Below are 12999 nucleotides of genomic sequence, written 5' to 3'. Positions count from 1 at the left end.
TTCGGGCCGTTAGGCAATTATCTAATGGGAGATACAGGGTCCCGTAGTTCACTAAAGTCAGCCTGAAGCATCCTCTGTGCTCCAGTCGCGCTGGACACCGTTTTCGAAGCGGTCGAAGCTGTAGTGCGTAGGGGCCGTAAGTGGCAGTTTTAACCAGAAGACGGCCCTATTTGTGCTCCCGGTGGACTGATTTGTATATTCATGTAAATGTGCCGTCTCACCCGAAGCCGGAGCAGATCCTGAAGAAGAGGAAGAAGCCGTAGCCCTGCGCGAAGCAGGAGAGGAAGGAGAAGACCAGGTCGATGCTCAGGACGTAGATCAGACACTTCCTCCTGCCCATCTTATCACTCAGACCCCCCCACACCAACGCCCCCACCATCATCGCCACGTACACCAGCAGACCTGCAAGAAAACACACACACACCTCATTAGAGGAGGAATTTTACACTCAAAGGACAAGTTACATTTTTACTCCAATCGGGAAAAATAGGCCATTGTTGGTCGAAGCACTAAGTACTTCACTTAAGTTAAAGTAAAGATACTATGGACTTAAAGGGGCTGCTGATGTTCAGTTCTATGTCAGTTAGTGTCTCTACTTTAAAGAGTCCTCTCCTGCTGATGTTCAGGTGTATATCAGTATGTAGTGTCTCTACTTTAAAGAGTCCTCTCCTGCTGATGTTCTGGTGTATATCAGTATGTAGTGTCTCTACTTTAAAGAGTCCTCTCCTGCTGATGTTCAGGTGTATATCAGTATGTAGTGTCTCTACTTTAAAGAGTCCTCTCCTGCTGATGTTCAGGTGTATATCAGTATGTAGTGTCTCTACTTTAAAGAGTCCTCTCCTGCTGATGTTCAGGTGTATATCAGTATGTAGTGTCTCTACTTTAAAGAGTCCTCTCCTGATGATGTTCAGGTGTATATCAGTATGTAGTGTCTCTACTTTAAAGAGTCCTCTCCTGCTGATGTTCAGGTGTATATCAGTATGTAGAGTCTCTACTTTAAAGAGTCCCCTCCTGCTGATGTGCAGGTGTATATCAGTATGTAGTGTCTCTACTTTAAAGAGTCCTCTCCTGCTGATGTTCAGGTGTATATCAGTATGTAGTGTCTCTACTTTAAAGAGTCCTCTCCTGCTGATGTTCAGGTGTATATCAGTATGTAGTGTCTCTACTTTAAAGAGTCCTCACCTGATGATGTTCAGGTGTATATCAGTATGTAGTGTCTCTACTTTAAAGAGTCCTCTCCTGCTGATGTTCAGGTGTATATCAGTATGTAGAGTCTCTACTTTAAAGAGTCCCCTCCTGCTGATGTGCAGGTGTATATCAGTATGTAGTGTCTCTACTTTAAAGAGTCCTCTCCTGCTGATGTTCAGGTGTATATCAGTATGTAGTGTCTCTACTTTAAAGAGTCCTCCCCTGCTGATGTTCAGGTGTTTATCAGTAGTGTCTCTACTTTAAAGAGTCCTCTCCTTCTGATGTTCAGGTGTATATCAGTATGTAGTGTCTTTACTTTAAAGAGTCCTCTCCTGCTGATGTTCAGGTGTATATCAATATGTAGTGTCTCTACTTTAAAGAGTCCTCTCCTGCTGATGTTCAGGTGTATATCAGTATGTAGTGTCTCAACTTTAAAGAGTCCTCTCCTGCTGATGTTCAGGTGTATATCAGTATGTAGTGTCTCTACTTTAAAGAGTCCTCTCCTGCTGATGTTCAGGTGTATATCAGTATGTAGTGTCTCAACTTTAAAGAGTCCTCTCCTGCTGATGTTCAGGTGTATATCAGTATGTAGTGTCTCTACTTTAAAGAGTCCTCTCCTGCTGATGTTCAGGTATATATCAGTATGTAGTGTCTCTACTTTAAAGAGTCCTCTCCTGCTGATGTTCAGGTGTATATCAGTATGTAGTGTCTCTACTTTAAAGAGTCCTCTCCTGCTGATGTTCAGGTGTATATCAGTATGTAGCGTCTCTACTTTAAAGAGTCCTCTCCTGCTGATGTCCAGGTGTATATCAGTATGTAGTGTCTCTACTTTAAAGAGTAAAACATGAGTCCTGATTTCCACAAGGGGGCTCTCTTTACCCTCGTATGAGTTCAGAGGTTTAGAGAAACAATAATAAAACCCTCTCGGCTTGAAGTCACTGTGATGCTCTGATAATCTGAATATTCATAATGATGTACGGAGAACAATAAATCCACGTTTGCCTGATAATAGCGTTCCCAGAACAGCTGAGTCATAAAGGTCATTGAATGCATCGTTTCCACAATATTTTACCTTTAAAATCTGACATTTTATTTTTGTTTATTGCAAAATGGATTTCTTCTCGCCATTTTATCTGCAGATTTCCGCTCTGAGTGACAGCGAGGTGGAGCCTTTTCCCAGCATGCACCAGGCAGAAAGTCCGCCTTGGCATTTCATTTAGTCGTGAAGCAACAGCTTTCTACCAGCCTCCAACTGCGCCGCCCATTACTGCTGCGAGGAGATAACAATGATTATGTTCCTGCTTTTCTTAACGACTCTCCGGGAGAGACGGGCGCTCGGTGTCAGGATTTAAAACCTACAACCTGGGCACTTCTCTTCTCCGAGTAGTTTTAAATCTTTACCTGCTGCCTGCTCTGTGTTTTTACTACACAGCCCTAATTACAGCAGGAATAAGCTGCTTAACAGCACGAGGAGCCATAGTGTTCACCTTGTGGATTACTCGACTATCCAAACACGCCAAGCCGCAAGAAACGAACAAGACAACGATAAGGACACCTGGAAGTAAAGCTTCAAGGCTAATATGTCACCTCTTATCTTGGCCAAGTTGTTGCTTAAGGCAAGGTGCATGCTTCTAAGGTGCACACATGCACAGTCTGACAGCCTGTCCTTCAGGTGGAGGATCAAAGTCTGCAGAAACAAGCCGCCATGCACCTGCTAGTGTCCTTGAGAGCAGGGAAGACAACGAATCCCTGCAGGGGATATGGGGATTTTGTTATTATTAAAAGTGGAAGCGGACATCTGGATAAAGAGATAATGACTCGGGAGAATAAATAACGTCAGGCACTGGAGTGGCATGCCTTCCACATCAGTACGATATCTACCGGGTGCATTATCAAAGAACATGAGGCTTTTCCTCGATGACACTTCTCGAGTGTTATGAGCGCTGAGCGATGGACACCCTGTCGTCCCATCCAGTCGTTCTGCTTTTCTTTGGTTGACTATTGATTGATTTAGTAGCAATTCAGTGAGTTTCAAGTGTTGGTCTGCAGCCGGAACCGTCTGTTCATAAAGTCAAAATTAAGAAACCCTGTTTTGAATGCTGTCACAAATTAAACGTCATCAGTGGGTTATCCTATGATTTGTCGCAACTGCTTCCACGATGTTTTAAAGCAGGGGTGTCAAACTCAATTTCATCGCGGGCCACATCAGCATTATGGTTGCACTCAAAGGGCCGGTTGTAACTTTAAGACTATATAAAAAAAAATACATATATATAATATATCATATATAAAATAATGTATTACATTATTGCCTCTGCATTGGATTATCATGGGATAGGGTAATAACTTCATAATTAACTACGTCTGAAAGCAGAATTCTTGGGCAAATAATTGCAAGTCTCTTCAGTGCGTATGTCCCAAAATGATTTAAAAAGAAAAGCCAAATTCTGGAGAAAAAATAAATAGAAGTGACATTTTGAAATAAAAATCTAATTCTGAGAAAAAGGAATTCTATGAAAAAATGCCAATTCTGAGAAAAAAGTCATATTTGAGATGCATTGTGGGACATGTAGTTTATGGGCAACGTGCTTCTGTAGCATGTAACCGTATAATAAACATATTATATTCTTTGCAAGCTCTTGTGGGGCCACATAAAATGAAGTCGCGGGCCGAATGTGGCCCCCGGGCCTTGAGTTTGACACCCCTGTTTTAAAGCAACGTTGAAACAAAAAAATATCACAAAACCGAAGGAATCTTCACATTCTGTCCGTGTTGAAATAAAGGAAAGGGAAACGTAATGTTGGAAACACAAAGACGCCAAAACTGACCTCCTGTCTTACATGTCTCTGTTTTGTGTCCAACGCTTCGCCGATAACTTCCTCCTATCGTGGAGTCGGTTGCTCTGTATACCACATCGACTCACTTTTATCTGTGCTCTTGTCCGAACAACATGTTATCCTTTGTATGGCTATTTGCGATGATCAATTGTGAAAACCGAGTGCATACTTACACTAAATCTATGACGCTCCACTGATTATGCTAATTTCATTGGCCGATAACATTCATTCTTTCACACACACATACGGGTATTGGGCCGAGCGCGACACCGTACTTCCGGTATCCGCCGGTTTACGCGAGGTGCAAGCAGCCGTACACCGTCTAGGTGTTGCTCAGCTTCCTGTACTGAATATCAATGTCTATTGCCTTAATCAATATCTAGTCAACTCTAAAATACCACATATATGGAATGGCATGATAATATTATCGTGACAAGTGTTCACCTGGTGTTTCCAGAAATTAGACGTAGATGCAGCCAAAATCGACGAAGGCCACTTTCGAGGGTCGTTTTTCCTTACGCCGATAACGACCTAGCGCACACCCCTCAAGTCCAGAGATGTCATCCGAAGACATGCAGCGATTTCTTCGGTCGTTAATTCAGAAAAAAAACCTAGTGCGCTCTGCCTGGCTACTTTAGCTAGCTGCACCTCCAGGATATTTGCACCTCCAGGAAAATGGCGTATTTATATATATATATGGCGCGTGTTGCATTGTGGGTAGCTCGTGACGTCACTGTGTGTGAAAGAATATGTGGTGTCTTATTCTGTTAGCTTGCTAATATCGAGAAACTTAATGTGGTATACATGTGACCTTGATAAAAAGTATATTTTAAACATTTTTAAATGACATTCAACAAACATGACACCAAATATCTAAAAAATACTAAATATTGTGCCAATAAATCCAGACTAAGTCGTCATGTACGATATTACCCTCTCACGCTAAGCTACTACTAACTCTTAAACATATATCTGCAAATCTCTATACATTAATTAAACCTGTGTAGCTACTTGTGAAAGGTTACATCGATAGGTGATCGGTATTGGTGGAAGGTGGTGCCATGGATGCTTACGTGTTATATCTGTTCTTGCTTCTCATTGGTCAGCATTAAAGGACGTTATAGCAACTTCACACATTGCTTTAGTTTAAATAACTGGATTTAGCAAGTCAGCTAGGTTTTACAAAGACTAAGGAAGAGCAAAGTCTGATGCACCAGAGGAGATGTATTTTTTACATGTCATGCAACAGTAAAAGTAGTTTTCATCAAAGAAAGAAAATCTCTACAAACCTTTAAAAAGTCAAAGATAATCAAACGGGAAAAGACGTAAAACAAAACTGGACATCTCATTCGATTGTCTTCATGTTAAACACCAAATATATGTTTGACTATCCCGTTAATAGTTGCAGGGAAACATCATCGAACCATCTTGTGTGTTATGAAAGACCTTTTTAATTGCAAGTTTAGAAAATCCTTGAGAGAACTCGTTAAAGGCAACTACACGAAGCCTGCACTTCCTCTTCGTTGTCCCCAGAGTCTCCCACTATACGCCTCTTTCATTTTCACCCGAAAGGATAAACAATTGCACCACCTTCAAGGGTAAGGGCGCCCACAATTATTCCTCCTCTTTTTAACAGAAGTGTTGGGAGTCTATCTGCTTTCAAAGAGTACGGCTAAGATTGAAAACATTTCTGTCTGTTAACACTTAGCTAGCATGCTCGCGTTAGCATTTAGCTCTCAGAATTGCTAGGACGGGTTAGGGTTAGCGTGACTGTAGACTTTTAGTATTGTTTCCCTTTTTTGTGTTAACTATTACATCTCCAGAACAATACTGGTTGAAATTAACGGCCTTGCTGTTTGCCAAATATCTTTGTTTCCAGATTGTTATTTCATTTTGGAACAAATAGCCTTTCTCTCCGTTTGCTGTCACTTACCCAGCATGCCTTTCTCAGAGTTTTAAAGGTCTCCTATCATACTGTTTCTCATCAATATATCACAGGTCTCAGTTATATCCAGAGCCTGTCTCTGATTGGCTGAAACACCAAACAGATCATTGCAGCATTACCCATAATCCCCTCTGTTTCAGCCCTGTTTCCAAAGTGCTGATTCTCTGTCTGTTACTTTAGATGAAAATAAGGAGCCCCTCCCCACGCCCCTCTGAGAGAGGTTTGGTTAAAAAGAACTCAATGGAGCTCTAGAGGAGATTCAGGTGATAAGGGGGGGAGGGGTTACCTTGTTGCTGATTGGCTAATGGTTACTCAAGACAACACATCGTTATGACATCATAAAGTGGCCAAAATCTGATCAGCTCATTTTCAGACAGGTTTTTATAGAAATTGATCAAAAAGAGAGAAAATCTTTGTTCCTGAAACTTTCAGAGTCTCTTTCCACAGAGGGGACACATGTTGATGTAGAAGAGACATGGAGAAGAGGGGACACATATTGATGTAGAAGAGACATGGAGAAGAGGGGACACATGTTGATGTAGAAGAGACATGAAGAAGAGGGGACACATGTTGATGTAGAAGAGACATGGAGAAGAGGGAACACATGTTGATGTAGAAGAGACATGGAGAAGAGGGGACACATGTTGATGTAGAAGAGACATGAAGAAGAGGGGACACATGTTGATGTAGAAGAGACATGAAGAAGAGGGGACACATGTTGATGTAGAAGAGACATGGAGAAGAGGGGACACATGTTGATGTAGAAGAGACATGAAGAAGAGGGGACACATGTTGATGTAGAAGAGACATGAGGAAGAGGGGACACATGTCGATGTAAAAGAGACTTGAAGAAGAGGGGACACATGTCGATGTAGAAGAGACATGAAGAAGAGGGGACACATGTTGATGTAGAAGAGACATGAAGAAGAGGGGACACATGTTGATGTAGAAGAGACATGAAGAGTGGAAACCTTTCTGCTGAGTCTGTGGAACAGAGCGTGAGTCTGCAGATCTACTTCCTGTGCTCAGCCCCCTTCCCGCTCTGCACTCACCCCCCGCTGTCAGGGGCCTGAGGCTCTCCGGCTGCTGCAACATGCTCCATATTAGCCCGGGGACACACACCGAACACAATCACCACCGGGATCCTCATCAATCTCTCGCGAAGCCTCATCCCACGAGGCCGTTGTTACGATGAAATGAGCGAACGAGCAATCTGCCACATCGCCTGGCTGCACACGAAGCCTGGGAAATAAGGCGCGGGGCTTTAATTTGCAGCGCGGCTGTCTGCACAGAAAGTCAGGAGCCTTCGAGGTGCACTTCCCACCAAGCTGACAGATCTCAGTGTTTACTGCACGGAAGAAACTGAAACTTTAATTACGTGTTTTCTGTCAACAGATTTCACTTAACTGTAATCAACGTTTTGGACGAGCCATGGAAGCTACACAGTGGGGAATTGCGTTGTCATAGTAATTAAGTTTGTACTTGTGTATATGTTTTGTATAATGGTTTGTATTGTTGTTATATATTGTTGTGTGGTCGTAATTGGTCGGAAAAGTCGGCACTGAACGGAAAAATTAGACGTTGACTTTAATTAAATGTATTTTCAGATTTCAAACACTACAAACGTATAGGGTTATTAATTAAACGTCTTTGTCAACGTTGTAATAAGTTGATTACTCAGCAATAAATGTTTTGTTAGCGTAAAAGATAAGTCCAGCCAGGCCCAACCCGATTTAATCTGTTTCCTTAAATTCGTCACAGACTTGGAAACTCAAGGTATTATTATGAGACAGAGGTGAAGTATGAGTGAGATACTTTATTTCCAAAGAAGAGGATAATAAATAAGGATCGACACTCTTGATGAGGTGACAAAAAGTGAGGAACAAACGTACAAAATCATTCCAGAGCATAAATCAGGCTTGAGGCAAGGTGAGTAATCGCAGGGAGACGGGACAGGACCAACTGACACGACACAAGGGGAGACTGGGGGATTTAAACAAGAGGTAACAGGTGGAGACAATGAGGGCTGGCGCTGATGAGAGCGGGAGACACACACAAGGGTAGGGAGTCAAGAGACCTCGACTGAAGCATAATGGGAGGCTGTGGCTCAGTGGATAGTGTGCTGGACTTTGAATCAGGGGGTAGCAAGTTCGAGTCCCACTGCAGTCAGTATGCCGGTGTGTCCCTGAGACACCTCACCCCAAAGTGCTCCTGTGGGGATTGTCCACAGTACTTAATGTCTGTAAGTCGCTTTGGATAAAAGCGTCTAACAAATGACATGTAATGTAATGTGATGCATAACAGGTGAGTGTCAAAATAAAACAGGAAGTGGGATACGAAAATGAACCAAAACAAAAACATGAAAAAAGACTAAACTCAACACTTTTGACGGGGGAACTCCATGGGAAATTATGTATTGAAGTCAATGGAGAGAGAAAGATTATGTTTCGATCCCGTTTGAATTGTGCCACGAATTACACATAGGCCTATGATGTTTGTCAATTTAAAAGATAATTTTGCAAGTCAAAAAAATTTAAATGTGTCGTAAAACTGTGAAGTAACACATTTTTTGTGTGAAACGCTCAATGAACTACATCTCTGGTCTCGCAGAACAACACACGTCACCAAGATGGCCGTCACTACTGTCTTGTCAACAAAACGATTGACTATCCTCACTATCACCACAATGAAACACGTCCAGAAGGTCATGCAAAGCTGCCTGCCTGCCTTTGATTCCCTCTGAACTGCCTGGTCTTTTTAATGTTTAATGTCAACCATTTGTGCAGATAGCATGAAGTAGAAAAGATGGCAGATGCTAATGTAGCGTTAGCGTTAGCATTTCTTTCCCCCGGGCTTAAATGGTGTATTATAGAATGATCACCCCGGGGTGACAGTACTCTTCAAAGGGTTCACGAAATATGACTACTACTCTTACTGTTTAACATGTTGGGTTACTTGATGTTACTTCATGTTAAGGCTAATAAAAATGACAAGGCTGTAATGCTAACTCCGTGCTAGCTACTAGCTAGGTAGCTAACTTGATCCAGCCACTCCTGGTCCTTTCATCAGACGGGAAGCGAAAGAACGAGCAAGACCCAATGCTGCCATGATAACAACCTGGTACTAAGCACACAGGCATCTTGTTAAAGTTATCTTATCTTAGCCAGCGCCATATAGATAGATTATATCTATATGGCGCTGGTTTTAGCTATCTCTTAGTGGAGGAAAACAATTGTAACATACTCGACTCTGGGATTTGTAGTCTTTCTAGTTGTGTATTTTTCATAGTCTTATATTTCAACAGCTTTACGACAAACTGTGACTTTTTTGATATGGAAATTATTTTTTAAGATTGACAAACATCATATGTTTAATTCATGGCACAATTCAAACGGGATCGAAAGATACGTTTTCTCTCTCCATTGACTTCAATACATTATTTTTCCAAAATAATGTTCCATGGACCGGAAGTAGATGGGCGTGACTTCGCCACTCTATAACTGTTTATGGTTTCTTAATACACAATACTCAACATTGATTATATGTTAAAAGCAGCTGCCCATTCCTATGTCTGGCATTTAACATGTTTGAACAGTTAGCATGTGGTGTGCTGTGCCTAAAGTCAACTTCCAGACGGTTGTGGTCCCAACGCCAAGCCTCACTATCCAGTAACTTCATAGTGGTTCCACTATGGTCCATCTTTTAGGATTCACACTGTTGGGTATGTTCTCATTTTTAGCATTTGCCCAAAAAAGAGCCAAGCTTTTCCCCATCATTTGTTCCAGGGGCTGAGGGGTATTTCTGCCTGACGCTCTGTGCTGAAGCCATGAGCCAACAAGAAAAGCCAAACGCAGCATGTTGTTTCTGCAAAGCACTGCAGCCAATCATCTCTCTGATGGGGTTCATCCTCACTGGATAGATTGGATCATTAGAGTTACCAACAGGGTGTATATCCCTTTATAGGACATTGGAGTCGGAGTGATGGCAACGCTTGTCAGTCACTTAGTTCACCAAAGTCCAGAAATATATCGTCAACATTAAATGGACTGTTGTGAAATTGTGTAAAGACATTCATGATACATTCTGTAAAGCTCTGCTATCCCCTGAAATGTCCTGTAGCGCCATCAAGCCGTTAACATTTCTTAACTATCGGTTGAATTACAATGAACTCTGATATAGTTTGAAATACAACTCAAATCATCCTATAACTTTACCCCTTACAACATCGTCAGTCAAAATGTACTTTACTTTGGTTTATGACTAAATAAACTCCACAATAAATGACATTCCCATCCTATTAGGGTTTACTTTTGGTTTGGTTATTACTAGCAAGTATTAGCATGCTAACAAGCTAAACTTAAATAATGAACATTTGCATGTATGATATATGTGTAATGTGTGTATATGTAAAAGCGCTTTGAGTCATTGAAAAGAAGCGCTATAATAAATGTAAGGACTTATTATTATTATTATTATTAACATGGTTTTCATCATACAACACTTTGCTAGCATACTTACGTTAGCATTTAGCTTGAAGAGTTGCTGGAGGACGGGTTAGGGCTAGGGTTAGCATAACTGTCGACTTGTATTATTGCTTCCCCTTTTTGCATTTACTATTACATCTTCAGAACAATACTGGTTGACATTAACAGTCTTTCTCTGTTTGCGAAATATCTTTTTTTCAAGATTATCATTTAATTTAGGCACAAATACAATTCCCACCACATACATCAAGTTTTCCCACCTTCCCTCCCTTTGACTCCAAAAAGATTAAAAAGTGTTATGGTCATATGCACATAAGCTATTTGGATGTGGATCATTCCAATTTACACGATAAATAGTTCATAGCACCACAATAAATAAGAAAATAATCAAGTTAAAAAACCTGTCAAGAATTTAAAAGTTTGAGTGCAGAGGGGATGACTGATTCTGAAAAGCGATTTGTCTTGAGAGCAGGTAGAGCATATCTTCGCCCTGATGGCAACAGATGAAATTAATCTGCAGCAACATGACCTGGAGAGGCCAGCATGCTCTCTGCTCTCCGCAGAATCGGCTGGTTACAGAAGGAGTTTAAGTCTCTCTCATGGCATGCGGATTAAAGCTGTCCCTGAGTTTGGCGGTTTTACTCCGGTATGTATAAATACAATTCGCACCACATACATCAAGTTTTCCCCACCTTCCCTCCCGTTGCCGTCACTCACCCAGCATCCCTTTGTCAGAGTTGGATATGCACATGTCCTTCTCTGCACTTTTTCATTTCTATTTGTATTCCACACACTTGTCTTCTCATTTTGCTGTAACTCCGTCATATACATTGAACAAAAATATAAACGCAACACTTTTGTTTTTGCTCCCATTTTTCATGAGATGAACTCAAAGATCTAAAACATGTTCTATAAACACAAAATAACCATTTCTCTCAAATATTGTTCACAAATCTGAAAAGATCTGTGATAGTGAGCCGAGAGAATCCATCCCACCTCACAGGTGTGGCATATCAAGATGCTGATCAGACAGCATGATTATTGCACAGGTGTGCCTTAGGCTGGCCATACTAAAAGGCCACTCTGAAACGTGCAGTTTTGCTTTATTGGGGGGGTCTGGGGGGGGGTCCGAAAACCAGCAGTATCTGGTGTGAGGGGTAGGGGTAGGGTAATGTTGTGAATCGAGTGGCCTGTGTTCGTCGTCCATAACATACGCCTGCCCATACCACAACCCCACCACCACCATGGGCCACTCGATTCACAACATTACCCTAACCCTACCCCTCACACCAGATACTGCCTGGTTTTCGGACCCCCCCAGACCCCCCCAATAAAGCAAAACTGCACGTTTCAGAGTGGCCTTCTATTGTGGCCAGCCTAAGGCACACCTGTGCAATAATCATGCTGTCTAATCAGCATCTTGATATGCCACACCCGTGAGGTGGGATGGATTCTCTCGGCAAAGGAGAAGTGCTCACTATCACAGATTTGTTCAGATTTGTGAACAATATTTGAGATAAATGGTTATTTTGTGTTTATAGAAAATGTTTTAGATCTTTGAGTTCATCTCATGAGAAATGGGAGCAAAAACAAAAGTGTTGCGTTTATATTTTTGTTCAGTGTACAATGTTGTTGTTTGTTTTTAAAGCCCAACTTTCTTTCTTGTGATATTGGACTCTACAAATAAAGTTTGATTTGATTCAGTTTGATGTATTGCTGTCACTCACCCAGCAGTTGGAAATACACATGTCAGGACAAATTACCATTTAAGTAACAAGTGGGTATTTCTTTCAGTAGCAACCTCCATTCAGTGGCATTGTTGTGACTTTCCATCGCACCACATGCATCAAGTTTCCCCCACCTTCCCTCCCGTTGCCGTCACTTACCCAGCATCCCTTTGTCAGAGTTGGATATGCACATGTCCTTCTCAGCGCTGGGCAGCACGAAGCCCACCACGAAGCCGTCCACGCCGTCAGCCATCAGCGCCAGACCCAGCACCACGAACAGCATCCACTGGAATCGCCCGTGGCCACAATCCTCCATCAGGGTTTCGTATTGCTCCGGCAGGTTGTCTTCCTCCTCCTCTTGCTGTGCAGCCTGCCGAGCTTTCCTCCTGGCCTCCAGCCGAGCCGCCCTCCGAGCCTCCTTGATCTCATCGGGATGGGGAACGCCTTGATACTCGCCCTCGTACATCTGCTCGTCATCGTCCGCGCCCTCGGTGGCGTCGCTTCGAGCGTCTTCTTCCTGAGGAGGGTAGTCCGCCTGGTAAGGGTAGCCCTCTTGACCTCCTCCTCCTCCTCCTTCCTGGGTGTGGGTGTATTCTCCACCTCCTGTCCCCTGCTGGGTCACGTTGTTGCGATAGGGGTCATCCATGGTTCCTGCTTGGTGTTAGCAAAGCAGGACTGACTTTCCCCGGTAGCCGTGGTACTCTAAGAAAAGCTCAAGTTGTAACCTATAATGGCATAATCCTCCCAAGGAGCCGTAAGTTCCTCTCCGTGCTGCTGCAGGTGAGATCTTCTGAGGAGCGTAAGTCTCGACTTTGAGT

General features: G+C 42.5%; 1 protein-coding gene across 1 annotated transcript in view; it reads right to left on the bottom strand.

Annotated features, from left to right (window-relative positions):
* The window catches only part of sv2ba (synaptic vesicle glycoprotein 2Ba), a 33981-nt gene extending 21427 nt beyond the window's left edge, over positions 1-12554 (bottom strand). The window contains 2 exon segments of the mRNA XM_034110545.2: positions 222-402; positions 12341-12554. Of these exon segments, the coding sequence (XP_033966436.2) occupies positions 222-402; positions 12341-12497 (338 nt within the window). The 5' untranslated portion in view covers positions 12498-12554.
* Between the last annotated feature and the right edge of the window lie 445 nt (positions 12555-12999).

This window comes from Pseudochaenichthys georgianus, chromosome 3, assembly GCF_902827115.2.
Source record: "Pseudochaenichthys georgianus chromosome 3, fPseGeo1.2, whole genome shotgun sequence".
NCBI classification, from domain to species: domain Eukaryota; kingdom Metazoa; phylum Chordata; class Actinopteri; order Perciformes; family Channichthyidae; genus Pseudochaenichthys; species Pseudochaenichthys georgianus.
The sequence above is the reverse complement of the archived record's forward strand: the minus strand, read 5'-3'. Positions and strand labels throughout refer to the sequence as shown.